Source organism: Setaria italica, chromosome VIII (assembly GCF_000263155.2).
Source record: "Setaria italica strain Yugu1 chromosome VIII, Setaria_italica_v2.0, whole genome shotgun sequence".
NCBI lineage: Eukaryota > Viridiplantae > Streptophyta > Magnoliopsida > Poales > Poaceae > Setaria > Setaria italica.
Window position 1 is genome coordinate 37,010,565 of NC_028457.1, and position 18,233 is coordinate 37,028,797.

Consider the following 18,233-nt stretch of genomic DNA (forward strand, 5'->3'; position numbering starts at 1 on the left):
GCCTGCAGAGACCTTGTGACCAGCAAGGAAATGCTTTAGCAGTGGTAGCACAATAGGCTTCTTGAGCTAATTACAAAACTAATAGCAGAACCTCTAGGCTAAATCACGAGACGAATCTATTGAGCCTAATTAATCCATCATTAGCGAATGATTACTGTAGCACCACATTGTCAAATTATGGACTAATTAGGCTTAATAGATTCGTTTCGCGATTTAGCCTAGGGGTTGTGTAATTAGTTTTGTAATTAGTCTAGGTTTAATACTCCTAATTTGTGTCCAAACATTCGATGTGACGGGGACTAAAATTTTATCCCCTCCTCCCAAACACCCCCTTAATCTTGGATGAAATGTCCCTTTCATGCTACAGCACCAAATGATGAGGCAATCGTTGCAAGTTGTTTAGTTTATTGTTTAAGCTTAGATTTTCAGCTTGTCTCGGCCAGCAGCTTGTGTGCTTGAGTATCTTTCGGGTTGCCATGAATGGATTAACATTTGATTAATCTTAAGCCTTGCATGTTTGGCCGGCTGTGTAGCTCCTGTTTTTGTGTCGTCTGCGTACAGTAGCTTTTGCTTGTGGCGACAAGAGCTCTTGGCTGCTCTCACTAGTAAGCCTAGTTTTTTCATGCATGGTTGATTAGTGATTTTGCAAGCAAGCTTTTAAGTGCAGTTTCTTCTAAGCTTAATCATCTTTGCTTCCGTTACACTTTTAGCTTTTCTAATCATTCCTTGGTGAGTTTGTCATGAGTTGACTTGTGTCATGTTAGCGATTAGGAGCGATATGTGTTTAGGGTGGTAATCGGAATATAGGCCTTGTTCTCAGAGAAAATTTTTAAACGCTCCCATTCATCCCTCTGGTCGTCCGTCCCTATCGTTCAGGTATACATGTTCCTATCCTATCTTTAACTTATATTGTTGATGATGCGCAGAGGATATTGACCGCTTGTAACAATGATGTAAGTGACTGAAAATGTTATTCCGTGTCTCTATACCCATCACTTCCTTCTTTATTTCAAAGTAATAGAACGGATGCCTGTCACTTTCGACGATCTTTACTCATCACTGATATAACTCTTTGTACCAAGGAAAAGAACCGAATGCACGCACTATGGGTTTGTTTGGATGTGACCTGGCAAACCTGCCTAGGTCGGGCAGCGATCTCAGTCGTTCGATTTGTGGCGGGGTCTCAGAAAGGGAGAGTGCAGTGGACTCTGAAGATTGGATACATGCATGCTTCAAGCTTAGAATGTGACATGATCCAGAAAAAGAATGCATTCCTGTGAAGTGGTAAAGAATTTTCAACATCCATAAAGGCTGTTGAAAGAACGCTGGATTTTAAAAACAAACTCGTAAGACCATCGTCAACCCTTACTCAAACAAGTAACGGCAGAACAATGCAGAAGCAGTTGGCACCATTTGCCAGCTGATCGACGTCCGATCGATCGAGCAAACATCAAACCCCAATCTCGACCGGCACTCATCCACTCGATCAACACACAGCAGCAACCCCACCCCACTCACTCTCGATCAGGCACTCATGGTTCGGCCGCCGTCGATGCAGATGACTTGCCCGGTGATGTAGGACGCCGCCCGGCATGCAGAGGAACGACACGGCGGACGCCACCTCCGCCGGCTCGCCGGTCCGCCGCATCGGGATCCCGCGACACCTCTTGCTCCAGCGCTCCAGCCGGCGCCTGTGTGCATGTACATATTCGACTAATATTTAACACTTATGAGTAAATCACCAAAATTCCAGTGCTTTAGCTCGCAGATTAAACTCTTACATCTTTGACCATGTCAGTCATGATCGTGCCCGGCGCGATGCAGTTCACGCGGATCTTGTCGCAGGCCCACTCGGCAGCCAGGCTCCTCGTCAGCTGGTTCAGTCCCCCTGCATCAACGCCGCAAGAGGCGAATTGAAAATGCTTGCTTGTGCGGAATTTGAAAATGAAATTTAAATTTGTCTTTGTATATCTTTTCGAATGGATATCACTGTGATATACCTTTGGCGGTGGAGTAGAGCGCTTCCCATGGGTAGCCAATGACGCTAGCAATGGAGGAGATGTGGACGATGCTTCCACAGCCGGCGACGGCGGCGTTCCGGAGGAGAGGGTGCGCGAGCTGGCTGAGGTGGAAGCACGACTCCAGGTTGGTCGCCATGAGCCGCGAGTACTCCTCCGCCGTGTACTCCGCCGCCGGCTTGAACAACAGCATCCCCGCGTTGTTCACCTGTGCACGCACGAAGATACGCCGTCCAGCTGATGCTCGTGCTATGTAGAACACTGACGAGGTGTTCACCTTCGCCTTACCAGGATGTCGAGCTTGCCGTCGAAGGTCTGCTTGACCGTGTCCATGAGCTTCTCTCTGTCGGCGCGCACCGCGACGTCGCAGACGGAGACGGTGACGGCGAGCCCCTTCTCCGCCCACCGCCGGCGGCAGTCCTCGAGGTCTGCTGCGCTGCGGGAGCACGTGAGAACCCGCGCGCCGAACGCCGCCAGCTCCTCCACGATGGCATGCCCGATCCCCTTGCTGCCGCCGGTGACCAGCGCCGTCGCGCCTGCCAGGCTCCACCTCTCGCCCATGCTTCTCCCGCCGGCCGCCGCCGCCATGGCCCTCGATCTCCCTCCGTGCGCGCGCGCGTATTTCTCGCGTTGTGGATAATTGTTGCACACACTCACGTTGGAGAGAGCGAGAGATCCTTCACACAAACAACCACAGGGAAGAAGACAATCCCGCGGCGTCTCGTCCGAGCGAGGCCGGCCACACGACGCTGCCGGCCACCGGATGATTGTTAATTCGTGCCCTGATGGAGATCGGCGCTCTATTTCCTGCCACTAATTCTCTCGCCGATTTCTGAACACAAGATAGATCGTTTCCTTGAACGGGTGATCACAGAAAGATGATATCAGATGGCTATCAACAAGTGAAAGGTTAGGATGGGTTTGAGTCCTACAAACCTCATACATGTGTGTTCCACTAAAAATATCTTGTGATTGGTGATAAATCCTACAAACTGCATATTTATTAGGATTTCGTTATTTTTAAAAAACTAAATTATTAATTATTGTGTTTAATGAAGCATTAATTTTCCACAAGGTTGCACCAGGGCTCTTCAAGCAAACTTTAAAATGCCTGTGGGGGTGAAGAAAAAAAAATGAGAGAGGAGACCGGAACTGGGCTGAGATTCTGAGCATGCCATCATGTTCGTTTTGATTTGTCGCCGGGCCACGCCATCCGCGTGGGAGCAGATTGCTCAGCAGACGGATAGCTTATTGCCATGGCAACTTGTTTTTTCTTTTTTTAGATGGAAGCAACATGTTGTGAGAGTGGAGGAAATACATCTGCTTTGTAACTAAACTTTTTGTTCTGATAATATCCGAGGTGTATTTCTAATATGCTAATTGCGTGATTGTGGCAAAGTGTCACATGTCGGGGTAAGATACTTGAGTAGCTTGTACGTGATTCCACTTTTTTCTGAACGAGGACTACACTACGCCAGAAACGATTTGTGCTGACACAGGCAAATTAGCATGCTGGCGGATCTAATTAGCACCCAACACCACAAAGCTTCCTTGGACCAATGAAGGAAATAGAAATTATAAATAAATCATGAAAAATAATATATAGGATGGAAAATACATATTCCTGGCGGCTGGCATAACCATGCGCCAACATAAAAATCATCCGTGCTGCGGGTGATATGACCACCCACCAACACAAAAAGCCTATGTGATAGCGGGTGGAGAACGTCGCCCGCCAGCACAGAGCGGTCTATGCTATGGGTGAACACCCATCAGTACAGAGCTTTTTAGTCGGCAGCACAAATCTTTTGTGGCCTAGTGCTATATGCGAAGTGGGGTGGTTTATGTATATGCGGTGAATCAGCAAGTACATAATCAGAGTCGTTGACAGCAAATCAGTCATATATGTTCCCACGAACAAGGAAAATCGAACTAGGGACAGTAGTTTGTTTTATATTCATTCGTTCGATCATCATTAAAAGAATCATTAAAAGAACTTGGGACAGTAGTTTTTTTATTTTAATTCATTTGATCATCATTGAAACTAAATCCGTGGCTCAGGTCTTCTTTCATCACGTATTTGTGTCACAGCAATGAGTCAAGTGTTCTGAATAATCCTGTTATCTATGTTGCCCACCCCATCTGTGGATCCTAATCTGTAATCTGAATCCTATCTTTTGGAGCCGCATTATGTTGACACAGTCCCCCCCCCCCCCCCCCCCCCCCCCAACAGGAACAAGTGCATTCAACAGCAGCAGCAGGCCCACAGTGAGAGAACTCCGTCCTCGGGCGGCCCACACAGCCCAAAAACAAGTTGCAACGGTATACCGCTCCCCAGCCAGATCAAAACGCCCAGAGTTTCGCTTTTGCCGTCGCACCGTGAAGTAGCAGTGTGGTGATGGCAGTTGGAAGACGATGAGGAGTGACAGAGTGGCGTATGGGGTCTCGGGTGTCGACAAATCAAGTCAGTGGTATTTTTGGTCACTAGCAACCCAACGGAGAGGTAAGATGCCCCCGCGCGCTCCGCTCCCGGCGGCGGCACCCACGACCGCATCGCCAGCCAAGCTCCTCCGCCACCCCATGCCGCACCTAGGACTTCTGCAGCCTCCTGGCCGGCCACGCCAGCGGCCATCACCCTGTCACCCAAGTCAACGCCACCGCTCCCTCCCCACAAATCCAAGGTCAACACTGAGATCCAGGTGAGCTCTATGGTGCAGGATACGCTAGAATCCCAGCAAGGACGCTCCTCTCCGCTGTGTCGCACCTTCAGAGGATCAACTGAGGAAGATTTGAATCCGATTCGGCAAGCACAAAAGCTGAAATCCGCCATTACTGTCTCCATCTGGAGCACTTACTACTCTGCTCGCTGCAAGTCACCTCGCCCACCCACCACTCCTCCACCTGCGAAGCCACGCCTGAGGTGACCGGCGCACAGTGCAAGTCTGCCTCCTTTACTCCTCAGGATGCAAGCTGGGTGCTGGTCAGGCAGTTGTACTGATGGAGGAAGGAGCGGCATTCAAGTCCGGCACAGCGGCCAGCAGCAAATCGAGGAAATCTGCATTCACGTTGATTCTAAAACAACTCGTCCCTAGCCCCAGCTCACCCAAAGTCTACGCGCTTTCCGAGCCAAAACCGTCGTGCCTCCTCTTGCCGAGATCCAGTCCGCCGCTCCGGCCACCGTGCCGGGGACTGCAGCAACAAGCACCGCAAGCAGAGAGAGCCGCCAGCCGCTCATCGGTGGGCTCGCCGTCCCCGGAGTGTGTCACCAGTTAATGGTCGGAGACCCGCCCAGATCTACTGCCACCACCGCCACCCACATCATCGGTGGCAATGTCAAAACTCGGTGACCTTGTGATGAGACCGGAGCAAGTGGACTGCCTCATCCAGTCCACCGGTGACATCGAGGCCGACCTGCGGGAGTGGGATGCAATGGCGGCCATCACCTAGGCGGTGCGTGGCCCGAAGCCAATTGAGCTGCGGGACGTCGAGAAAGCAATCAGAGAGGAATTCAAGCTACGCCACGGAGAGGTGACTGTCTCAAGCCATTTCGCTGAAGCGTTCCTCATCAAGTTTCGTCACGGATCGGAAGATCTCTTGTAGTACTTTTGCTCCTCTATAAATAACAGGACACGGTGATCGAATGAATGAGTTCATGTGTGATATACAATTTCGTTGCCGTCCATTCTTCTTATCCTCCCTTACACTTTCTCCTGTTGTGACTTTGCCTAAATCCCAACAGGCACTATAGCCGAAAGCCACACACGACATTTTTAGACTTTGGTCTCTTTTGCCCCTGCATGTCCCATCCGAGCAGCCATCGGGTGGCAGGAAATGATCCCCGCAATGTACGTCCTAAAACGGGCCGTGTACCACCTTGATGAATAAAAACCTCTCTTCTTCAATAAAGGAGGGGGGCGCATGGACTTAGCTCTCGCCCTTCTTCTTAATTCTCACGTTTGTGCATGCCTCTCTTTGAGGAGCTTGCATTGTATCCTCCTGTCTGTCGTAGCAGGGACATTCCTTCATACAACGTTGTTTTACTTTTAAAATTTAATATTCCAATTGCCTAATCATTTCGACCTATGATCTGCTTGTCATAGACATAGCAACGATATACTCCCTCCGTTCGCGAATAGATGTTGTTCCCGACCGGTTCTACGAAATTAAGGAGCCTGTAAAATTACGATTTTGCCCAAACTAATTCCACCGATCGGTTTCCCCCCTGTTTCCCCCCCGAGGTGGAGGCCGCTCTGCTCTACCCAGATTCGTCGATGGCATCGCCACTATGCTTCACCTGATGGCCCCGGCGTCCTGACGGTTCCGCCGAACTTGATGGCCCCACTGTGCTTCGCCATCCCAAGCTCCTCCTCCACTGCTCCATCCCAGCTCCTCCCAACGAACTTGATGGCCCCACTGTGCTTCGCCATCCCAAGCTCCTCCTCCACTGCTCCATCCCAGCTCCTCCCAAGCGCCGCTCCCTACGTTGCAGCCCCAGTGCCGCATCGTGCTGGGGTGGCAGGGTCACCGCTGGCAGGGGTCTCCCTGGGCTTCCGTTCCCCCGCGTTCATCGACACCACCCTCAACCCTTCGGCACCTCACTAGTAGAGAATTTGTACCACTCTGGCTTAGTGAGAATGACATAAAGGCTATGGTAGTTTATTTGTACCACTCTGGCTTAGTGAGAATGACATAAAGGATATATAAATATTTAGGAGTGCGTTTTCCTTTTTTGTATGTAATTGTCTGCTTTTTAATTCTTATGAAGACTTTGGTTTCAGGATTCAGAATATAGGTTTCTAAATCAATCATTATTTTAAATACGCAACCCATTTGCAGATTGATGATTAAATAGTTGAGTGAAAAATAGAAATTTCACCCATACATCAGAGGTAGATTATAACCTAGCTACATGCATGTGTGCGGAAAATATTTTATTATTGGAATCAATATACATGTTAAAACCTGAAATGAGCCATAGCTACTTATATACACTACTGATGTGTCTTAGGCAGGGCATACAAATTTGTACCATCATAGCAACATAAGGAAAATGTTAGGGAAGCCAACATTGAGATGAAGTTGCATAAAGAATAATTAGCAACTAAAGGATATCACAATCAGATAAAGATGTATGAAAAAAATATCTATATGAGTGAGAGGAACAAAAATAAGAAATTTCAATTGGTTATGGATCCATATTTCTATATAAATTCCAATAACCATCTCTCTTGAAATTACTAGCTCATGCAGAAGCATGGGTTGATGGACTGGTAATCAAAATATGGGAATAGACAAAATCCAGTGCAGAACTGCCGGTAGTTCGCTGCATTATATTTGGTTTTCAGTAGAATTATTTGTTAAATTAGTTGCCCAAGCACATTCGATTTGGAAGAGAACATTTAGTGTGATGTGTGTACCTAATAAATGAGATATAATTGAGGATTTTGACCATAAGACCGATATTTTCACCATGGGGTTAATTACCTGGTGGAACGCGCCCAGGATCCCATCGCCGGAGGAAGGAGAGCTAGACGAGGGACGGGAAGAAAGGCTGCAGCGCCGGGCGGAGGAAGACGAAGTGGGCGCAGGGAAGCTAAGGCCGTGTAAGGAGGCGAAAAAGCTTGGAGGCAAATAGCGGGCCGAACCGGCAAGGCGAAATCCTCGTTTTATAGGGAAGGCGCGAGGAAAGCAGAACGGATGCCCCCCTCGCAATAAATGTGGCGCCAGGTATGCCCCGTCATGCCCGCCCCTTTTTCGGAAACCGTGCACATGACCTACAGCGGAAACATCCCCTCTTCCCTCGATTCGCGGGTCGGCGCCCTCCACCACTTCATCTCCCAGAAGACTCGCGCACGACATCATCCACGTCCGGCCCGAGGCACAACCTCCTTCACGATTCGGCCCAAGGCCCACCAAAAGGTAAAAAAGGGATACGGGGCTGAAACGCCCCTACGGCCCATTACGATCCAGGGGTTTGAAGGCTGGCCCACCATGGGTTCGATAGCCGCCCCAGGATACCCCCGAGCGAGGGGTGAGAGGAGACGGGTCCGCTACCGGCCATCACCCGGGCGCGTGACAGCCAAGGCGTCTCAACCTCACATTCGAGTCCGGACCGGCATCAGAGTTCATGGTTTTTCCCCGAGGAAAGGCAACGAGCCCCCGGATCCGACCGAACGGATTCGGGAACTATATGAACTGACCGGCCGGAGCCCGGGGTACGCCACCAGCTTGGCCCGAGCCGGACCCCCCCGAACGGGGACCAGGACCCCACTCGAATCAACCTGTTAGTAGCTCAATGAGCACCACGGTTCGTTCAGCGAGGATAGCGTGGCACGGCTCGCCTCCTCCGTCTCAGCGAACAGACGCTTGAGGGGTAACGAACAAAAGTCGACCTAGCCTCCCGACCGGTCCCCTGCAACACGCGGGGGCTAGCCTCGCAACTAAAGACCACGCGGGTGGTCTCGAGTCGAGGCTCTCAGACGGAAGAGAACGGCAAGAAATCCTCCCGCATTGAATCGCTCACAGGACGCTTCGCCTGATCAACCCTCTCGGCCAAGCCGAGCGAACAACACCTCCCGTCCCTGATCGACCGCAAGGACTCCCTGCAGACGGTGACAACAGCCTCTGGAGGAGCGTCCCCGCTCCACCATAGGCTCGGGGGCTACTGTTGGGGGAAATATTAACGACCTCTCGAAGCGCATAGAAACAACAAATCATAAAGGCCCAGGCCTACCTAAGGTAATGAAGAATGCCGTCAGCCCAATATGGGAGGGAGAGGCCACGCTCCGCCTCGCCCGACCCGGTGTCCCGGGGTCGGACCTTCCCGACCCCTTGAAGACTAAACTCTGCCTCGCCCGACCCCCGCCGCAAAACTCCGCCTCGCCCGACCCTAGGCGCGGGGGTCGGACTCGTTGGGGCCCACAAGACAAATATCTGCCTCAGGCGCATATTGGCGGATCAGGCCGCGGATCTCGTGGGCCCCCCTATCGACCTCACCATAAATGCGCCGCGGCCCTGGCATGCAGAAAGGAGCTGGCGCCCCAACGTGACCTGTCACAAGTACCCATGCGTGACCGTGCGGTGCGAGCAGCAATGGCCGCGGCTCTCTCTGATTCGCCATAGGGTACTTATGGCCCGCGCCGTCCGGCACAGGAGGGCGTTCTACTCGTTCTCGCGCCCCGCGCTCCTGATGACAGGGACGCGACGTTCGCGTCTCACGGGTGATCAGCAAGATAACAGAATCGGCCATCTTCCCCAGCGGGCAGAGACGCTAAGAGTGAACATCATTATCATGCCCGGCAGCAACGGCCACCGGAGAGATCATCGACAGGATCTGAGGCAGCCGCCGTCTCCCGACGGACGGACGCGCTAATAGGAGCCGGAGGCCGGAGCGAGGGGCGGCGGCCCTGGAACTTGGTCCCTCTCCTTATGTTGTATTTTACTTAGCTTTGCTTGTCTCTCTTACTCCCCCTGAGACCCGGTCTCACCTGTAACCCCGGTGGCTCTCTTGCGCTATAAAAGGAGAACTAGGGGCTTGAGACAAAGGGAGGCAGAAGCGAACAGAACACACACACACACACCCTTCTAGAGCATCAGTGCACACCCAAGAGACCTGGGACCAGTTCCCTCTCTCGCACTTCTGTAACCCCTACTACAGAACCCCGCGTGGATAACACGAGCAGCTCCCGATACTGGACATAGGGCGTTCCTTTGCCCGAACCAGTCTAAACCCTGTGTCTCCCACGCCACCATCTGAAGTCTTACGCGCATAAAAGAAATTTACTAGTCTAAGTCTTGACCCGCTAATCTTGACAACGACACTACCTTACAACATTTGAGAGTATTGTATCTTCACTTAGAGAGGGTTTAACCAAAAGCTTGATTTTTGCAGATCCTTATTCATGGGATCTCCGATCACATAGCTTGGGATACCACTATAGCAACTAAACGGGTCTCATACCCATATGCACTTTCTATTACATTCCGTGATAGCCCTTTTGTAAAGGGGTCTGACATGTTTTTATCTGTTTGAATATAAGTTATACTTATTACTCCAGAGTGTCTCAATTTCCTGACAGACTTCAGTCGTTTCTTGACATATCTTGATGACTTCGCATTATCCTTAGCACTGTTCATTATGACTATCACAGTTTGATTGTCACAGTTCATAAGGATAGCCGGTACTGATTTTCAACCACATATAAGTTCATCAAGAGCTCACGCAGCCACTCTATCTCAACGGTGACTATATCTAAAGCAGTAAGTATTATGCCTCCATGGTTGCACGAGCAGCAACGATATATCTACAATGATGCAAGCGGACATGAAATTGCATTGGATACAGAGGACGAAGAGAACACTTGCAAGGACACAAGCAAACTCGTTATTTAATTTAATGGAGATCCACAACCGGCGCGGCGAGAGCTGCAGAAACGACGTGCACGTCCAGGTCGCGCCGCACAAACACACTCGCCCTCGACGTCAACGCCTCATCGATCAGGGCTTTATTATATACTGTAAAATAATATCCGATCCTCCGGCAATCGAGGTGATTTTATTATTTGGTTGTCCGCCGCCACACATGCACGATTCAGGTGCTTTAGTTCTGGTCGGTGCACGGCCACGGCTGGTGCGGCTGCTTCGAACAGTTCCAGCAGAAGCGGTGCTTGCACTCGCACAACACGTCCTTTGTCGTCATCGTCGTCGTCGAACTGCTGGCGCCGTCGTCGAGGAGCTCGACGGCACGGGTATTGCAGCCACAGCACCACTTTCTCCTGCCGCCGCTGTCGTTCACGTACGACAGGCCCACCAACAAGTCGTACTGCGCCTTGAGCTGGTCGCCGGCCACCGCCTCGACGAGTTCCCGGACGACGGGCGCCTTGCATGACGGTTTCAGGCACACTATCCGCGCGCTATCCGCGTTGCCGATGTGGTCTCCCCAGCAAAATTTGCAGTAGTAGTGGGAGCACTCCGCCGACCACATCTCGCCGGAGTTGAACCGCTTTTTGCATTTTAAGCATTTTAGCAGTTCAGTACTCACCTTCATCATGGTTATGGTCATGGGGGGGACCTCCCTCGGCAGACCGGCGACGTTGCAGACGGTTTCGTTGTTGTTGAACCACTCAAACAGGACATCTTGGTGTAACCATTTGTAGTGTCGCAGCAGGAGCTCGGCGACTCCCGGCGTGGATTTCAGCACATCGGTGACCTTGCGAGTGTCCTCGTCTTGCTGCTCGTGGAGCATGACATTACTTAAAACTTTGTACCCCACCAGCTCCTTGTTGCGCACCACCGAGGTGCAGCGTTTTGAATCTACAAGAGAATATGGTGTGGCAAAAGTTTTAAAGGGTGATCACCAGATGCGCTAATTCTAAACAATAACTTGTGTGCTGATCCGATCGATATAGTAACATAGAACGAATATGACACCTCTCTTTACCTTGGGATCGATATACTGAGGAAGAAGAGGAGGAGGAGGAGGAGGATGCCATAATGGTCTTGCCCTTCCCTTGGTATGAGCTGCCATCGCCATGCAACGAAATATGAAATGGTCTTGCATGTGATGTGGTCATGTGAGTGAGAAGCTAAGGCAAGACAAGTTATTAATTCCTTATTGATAGCTTAATTCGAACAAAACTCAATCTTACTATTATTAACATCTAGGATCTTTTTGAAGCCTCCAGATGAAGCCACCTAGTATCCTAGGTGGATACTCTAGAAAAAAAGAGAAATCCTAGAAGTTCTCTTAGAAAAGCTAAATATCTTACCATCAGCTCGGTAGACTCAACTCATCATAACCATTAGATCTATTGTGTTTTTTTTAAAAAAAATTACCCACCTTTGCCATTACGAAGATGGTCTAAAGTAACACAATAAATTCAAATCTAAATTACACACCCCTACCATTACAAATTAAATATTATTTTAAATTATCTATATTGGTGCTCAGATATACTAGAAAATAGAGAAATCTTATAAACTAAAAAACATTAGATCTATTATGTTTTTTTAAAAAAATTACCCAACTTTACCATTATGAAGATGGTCTAAAGTAACACACTAAATTCAAGTCTAAATTACACCTCTCTACCATTACAAATTAAAATACTATTTTAAATTATCTAATGGCAGATATTAATCTATTATCTCTTGATGCAAAACTGAGTAGTCGGCCGGCAGCTCAGATAAGACCATGTATAGGTATGCACTCAGTCCCTATGCCCACAATCTGCATCATCATGTCATGCACGCAAATCTTGCTCCTACTAAGGGGCCATGGCTGCATGTGGACGCTGCATGCAGCCTCCTCTGCAGTACATGATATCCTATACTATAATTCCAAAATTAATGAATTAAAAACAATGTTGTCCTGTTTTTGAGTGCCAGTAGTCCTGGATGCATACCTGTTGCACAGGCGATTAATTCTTATGAAGACTTTGGTTTCAGGATTCAGAATATAGGTTTCTAAATCAATCATTATTTTAAATACGCAACCCAATTGCAGATTGATGATTAAATAGTTGAGTGAAAAATAGAAATTTCACGCATACATCAGAGGTAGATTATAACCTAGCTACATGCATGTGTGCGGAAAATATTTTCTTACTGGAATCAATATACATGTTAAAACCTGAAATGAGCCATAGCTACTTATATACACTACTGATGTGTCTTAGGCAGGGCATACAAATTTGTACCATCATAGCAACATAAGGAAAATGTTAGGGAAGCCAACATTGAGATGAAGTTGCATAAAGAATAATTAGCAACTAAAGGGTATCACAATCAGATAAAGATGTATGAAAAAAATATCTATATGAGTGAGAGGAACAAAAATAAGAAATTTCAATTGGTTATGGATCCATATTTCTATATAAATTCCAATAACCATCTCTCTTAAAATTACTAGCCCGTGCAGAAGCACAGGTTGATGGACTGGTAATCAAAATATGGGAATAGACAAAATCCAGTGCAGAACTGCCGGTAGTTCGCTGCATTATATTTGGTTTTCAGTAGAATTATTTGGTAAATTAGTTGCCCAAGCACATTCGACCAGGAAGAGAACATTTAGTGTGATGTGTGTACCTAATAAATGAGATGTAATTGAGGATTTTGACCATAAGACAGATATTTTCACCATGGAGTTAATTATTTACCTGGTGGTTCTAGCTTCTCTATTATTTGTTTCTTCTTCTTCTTGCACGTACGAACCAAGCATGGCAATAACCTCCGACATGGAGGGCCGTTCTTGCGGATCAGGAACACAGCACAGCAGCCCGACAATAACACACCATCTAGCTGCCATCCTTCGTGTATCACCATTTATCCGGTTTGGATCAAACAGATCCACCAATTCGCTTTCCTCCATCCTCTTAGCCTGCCAGCGATCGACACATAATATACAGGGATATATACATTATTATAAACAGCAGATTGTACATACGATATATCCAGAGGAATAAGTGCGTTTGTGCCAGTGTGTTACCAATAATCTAACTTACCCAGTCCTCGGGACGTCGGGGACGACGACCGTTTTTCGATGTAGCGCACATGCGGCCAATGATCTCAAGGAGGATGACACCAAAGGAGTACACATCGGATTTTGTTGATGCCTCATATCCACTGATGAGCTAAAATATTAAATTAAAAGGAAAAAATAGTAACCTCGAACAGATAAAATGATAGAAAAAGGAGTTTCATCCTCTTCAGAGCACATACCTCAGCCCAACTTTGTCAAGGAAGAATTTGATCCAGGATTTGCCTGCCAACAGTTCTGGAGCCACATATTTCCTGAGGAATTTAAGAATCCAATGGAAACAAAAAAAATCGTAATCATGGACTCATAAAATGAGAGAGGAATAAAAGAGATTATTTCATAATGTTTCCCGATATCTATTCTTGAGTTGATGTATAATGGATGGTACGGTGCACTTTAATTTGATTAAAGACAACTCGACTGATATTTATGCATGCCTTTTAATATTATATTTTTCAATCTATATGTTCTGAAAGATTTATATGGCCAAAGCTTCAAAACTTCGTTTGGAAAGGTGTCCGAAACATCATACATTTCTGGTGAAGGAGCTATCGTAGACCCATGGTAATGGACGTATATTCATTAAATATACCCAAAAATTAAGGATATTCATTATTTCAGAATAGCGTCTTACCCATCGCCAGGTAAGTGTTTCTTGTCAAGTGTGATCGAACTGTGTCCATCCTTCAATTGTTGAGCTTTTCCAAAATTGTTGATCTTAGGAGTCATATCATCAGTGTCCAAGAGGATGTTTTCTGGCCTCAGATCCAAATGGACAACATTTTGCCTGTGCAGGTAACGTATGCCCTTGGCTATTCCTTGAATTATCCTGAAAAGAGAGGGCCAAACAACATGTTCGTTCCCTGCACAATAGAAATCATACAGTGTGGAACCAACTCCGGGTTAGAGGGTGGATGAGAGAAATTAGGTGGACAAGAGAATTATGATCAAGCTAGTTTTTAGTGAAACTGTGCCTTTGATGATAACTTCAGCCATGCTTTTCTTGGACATAAATCTGCTCATAAATCCAAGAACACCATTGCTGGCAACTTGAACATCATTGTCTTCCACCACCAAACTCTCGTTGTATTCGAAGCAAAACCCCAGAAGTTCAACTACGTTTCGGTGCTGAAGCTTTTGAAGGAGTCTGAGTTCATGAAGAAAGCGTGCCTTTACTTGTTCACTCATCTTATGAAATTTCTTGATGGCAACGAGTTCGTTGTCTAATTTAGCCTGATAAATATAAGTGTAAAAATTAGACTAATAAGTATAAAGAGAAAGTTAAATCATGACACCTGTTGTGGATCAGTTGTCACCAGTAGTTCGTCAGTTGGCTTTGATGAAAATGATGATGATAATACTAATGTAATGATGGACATGTTATAATATTTCTACAGATTAACGAAAAAAATTGCAAGCGCATAACATGAATATGGGAAAGTACGTAGCTAGAGATAATAATGCAGGCACAGTATCAGATCTGTGGCTAGATTTATTTATACTGCTAAACAGGTACATTAGGCCATAATGTAATGTTTGCACTTTTGGACAACCTGCAATTAATATAATTGGTAGCTCTCCGACCAGTTTGTTTAGAAAAGGGCCTGAAGTTGATTTATTTTGAAAAGAGTAGAATATGAGTGAAGAACTAAATCTAGGTGTGGTTTGGGGTATGCAAGATTTACCTCACTTTTAGTGGAAAATTTTATTTGAAATCTAGTGTGCACTTTCGCGGGCATAGTTGATTTTTCATATAACTTGTCTAAACAAGGCGGTGCCTTCCTATAAACTAATTCTTCATATGTAAGTATAGTTTCAGTCGTTGTGCTTGAGCACATTGTTAGGCTTTCTTTTAGTTTTGCAATAACTTAAACACACAACGCCCTCGTTTTGCAGCAAACATATACTTACTACCTCAAATTTAAGATGGTGTATTAGAGATGATCAGTGAGGAAAAGAATGGTTTTGCATACTATTTATTTTGTTTTGCAGATGCTGACATAAAACCTACTCCATAATCCTAGGATTGTGGAAAATTAAAACTCCACACATGCCTCACTACTGCACCATGGTCCTAGGTTTGTCACCACTAGAGATTGCATCAAAGTTGTGCAGGTCCGGGCCCTCACCAGCCCATCTAAAAGGCTGCCTGAATCTTATAAAAATATTATCTAGACTAGAGACAACGTGTGGAAGGACACAGTTGCATTTTAGTAGAAATGGTCATGATTGTATTTGTGTATCTAATGAATAGTGAAGTAGTGCATGTTCCCTTTTTATAAAAATTTTGTGTTATGGTTCATCCATGTAGATTATGTGCCGTTAGCATAGTTTAAATTTATTTTGTTTCCATTAACAAGATGAGGCTACACAAGATAAGATTCCTCTTTTTTCACTGTGTAAGATCACTAATTAATGGCTGGGGGTTTAGTTTTTTTCTATGGAACTTTTCGCCTAATTTTTTGGTCTCTAGACATCATGGTAGCAGGGTCATATAGTTTTTTTTATAGAACTTTTATCCTAATTTTGTGGTCTCTAGACATCATGGTAGCATGTCATATAGTTTTATTAAAAAATAGATGAGTCAATTTCATGAAGCTACATATTAATTTATTAAACTAGCACAAAACTGTAGATTTAGGAAGTTCTGCAACATTACATATTAGTGACTCAATGTATTAAAAAGCATATACATTCAGGAAATTTAATACAGTTTATTATTGGAAACTATATACTGAGCAAAATAATATTTGCTTTCTCTTGTCTCCCGAAAGGTGTTCTTAGCCTAGTTCCAACGGGGAGTTCGATTTTGGTGTTTCTAGGAGAGCCATATCATCTAGAGTGGTTTTAGAAACAGTGTACACCCAGTTTCGTTTATTGCCATGTCTTGCTTTAGACGGCATCTCATTTATTGAGAATAAAAGCCAATTAGGATTAGCCTTACTGGTTGCTTTATTTAAATCTAGGAAGAAAAATTCTTTTTTTTTGGAAAAGGAACAGAAGTATTTATACTTCATTTTTAGTATATATCGTGCGTGTCCATTAGTCCAGGCCGCTGCTATGAATTACCAACAATACAAAAATTTCTATGCAAATAAAACAGCTGTACCATATTCGCATGAACATGCTCCGCAGGAAATCGAGCCAGATGACAATAATAATCGTCTGAAAACCCCAAACGAAGCATATAGATGGAGTACCTTGTAGATAGAAGTGGAGCTACCTTTTCTCTCATGAATAATACTAATACTATTGTTTGCTGCGGCCACCAAGTCTGACCACCTACTGTACTGTCTTAACCCTGCCATACAAACAATGCATAATGACATAGCTTACACGTATGCTATAAATATATTTGAATGGAAAAATATACCATACAATTGTTTTATGTAAAAATATTTTTAATAGAAGATACAGCATTAATTTTTTTAATTTACAAATATTTTTGAATAACAATAGTGATCAAACCTACATTTTGGGGACTACATTGTGATCCAAAACATGGTGTATACATAATCTCGCTCATGACTAGATCAGAGGAAGGAAGTTGAAGTATGTAATTCGATGGAGCAAGTTTGTAAGCAATGGTAGTGATATGGAATTGCTTTTCCGACTAACTGCGTGGACGACAGAACGATGATGAAGAGAAGATATACAAACCAGTTGTGGCACCATCTGCTACCGCTTCCCTTGTTCTGTTTTCATTGCAAGCATTGTCGCTGATACCCAACAAGTGCTGCGTCAATCGTTCAAACAGAAATAGTGAAATTGAAAGGAAATCATATAGATCGTCATAGCATTTCTAGGTTCATAACTTCTGCTTTGTATCTAGACGCAATGTATATCTAGTAGAAATGCCAAAATGATCTACAATTTGAGATGGAGGAAGTACTTGATTTTGGTGCTACTACTGTGTAACATAAATGTAGCGGTAATCTAAATCAACTGTACCTTTAAGGCAGCGACATCTTTTCTCCTTTCTCTCCTGTCCTGCCTCATTTCCTGCCTCAGTGATTCTATATCATCTTGCCTCGCATTATTTTGCATCCCTGAGATGGTACTCATGCTGGTAAGAAGAAGTGCAGAAAGCATTTTCTCATGTATATCTTTTCTCAGCTTATCCAGCTTGGAGGCTATGTGACCGGTCAGGAAGAAGATTCGATACACGGCATTAATATTCTGGCATCCCTTAACTTTCCTTTCTGTTTCCACGAGGGTATTATTGAGACGCTGCATCGCGGCACGCACGCTCGGGTGCCACAGTTTTGACGTCTCTTGGAGCACACTCAGGTCCTCGATCAGTGTCTCCACAGTTTCACAAATCCTGGCGCATTCCTCATTGTTCCTTTTAAACTTCAGTACCACGTCCTTGATCTCGAACACGGTGTCGATGGCCTGCTTTACCAGTTCAGCCATCTCTGCTCCCGTACGCGCACGATGTAGCCGTCACTACAAGACCAGCTTTAATTTGATGGAATTGAAATGGTTGGAAGATAAATATCGATTCGGAAAAATTAAACCTTCTACTTCTGATAATCTCGAGAATGAAATAACAGCTAGCAGAAAAGTATCTGAATTAAGGGCGTATTATACGGACCTGCTGATAAATTGAAGCACAACAAGCAGCTCCTATTGGCTGATTGATTTGTACCTGAATTTGATGAGTTGTGTGGATGGAG

At 45.8% G+C, this 18,233-nt stretch overlaps 2 protein-coding genes and 1 pseudogene across 2 annotated transcripts; all 3 read right to left on the bottom strand.

Annotated features, from left to right (window-relative positions):
• Nucleotides 1-1,246: 1,246 nt before the first annotated feature.
• On the bottom strand, nucleotides 1,247-2,742 carry LOC101755643 (annotated as a pseudogene).
• Nucleotides 2,743-10,617: 7,875 nt separating this feature from the next.
• On the bottom strand, nucleotides 10,618-11,590 carry LOC111258357 (probable E3 ubiquitin-protein ligase ARI9). Its single transcript, XM_022829572.1, has 2 exons — nucleotides 11,458-11,590; nucleotides 10,618-11,330 (listed from the first exon to the last, which is right to left on the bottom strand). The coding sequence occupies exons 1-2, from the start codon at nucleotides 11,588-11,590 to the stop codon at nucleotides 10,618-10,620; spliced, it is 846 nt and encodes a 281-aa protein (XP_022685307.1).
• A 3,250-nt stretch (nucleotides 11,591-14,840) lies between these two features.
• Nucleotides 14,841-17,970, bottom strand: LOC111258358. The gene is made up of 4 exons (XM_022829573.1): nucleotides 17,506-17,970; nucleotides 17,215-17,290; nucleotides 16,755-16,855; nucleotides 14,841-14,945 (listed from the first exon to the last, which is right to left on the bottom strand). Exons 1-4 carry the CDS (start codon nucleotides 17,968-17,970, stop codon nucleotides 14,841-14,843), a joined length of 747 nt encoding a protein of 248 aa, XP_022685308.1.
• Between the last annotated feature and the right edge of the window lie 263 nt (nucleotides 17,971-18,233).

Excerpts from the sequence above, each read along its gene's own strand:
- LOC111258358 (XM_022829573.1), bottom strand. The coding sequence starts at position 17,970 with ATGGCTGAACTGGTAAAGCAGGCCATCGACACCGTGTTCGAGATCAAG. Across the intron at positions 17,291-17,505 it reads AAGATGTCGCTGCCTTAAAG|CACTTGTTGGGTATCAGCGA; the intron begins GTACAGTTGATT and ends CGATTGACGCAG. Across the intron at positions 14,946-16,754 it reads GCTCCACTTCTATCTACAAG|AAATATTATAACATGTCCAT; the intron begins GTACTCCATCTA and ends GTTAATCTGTAG.
- LOC111258357 (XM_022829572.1), bottom strand. The coding sequence starts at position 11,590 with ATGACCACATCACATGCAAGACCATTTCATATTTCGTTGCATGGCGAT. Across the intron at positions 11,331-11,457 it reads CTCAGTATATCGATCCCAAG|ATTCAAAACGCTGCACCTCG; the intron begins GTAAAGAGAGGT and ends ATTCTCTTGTAG.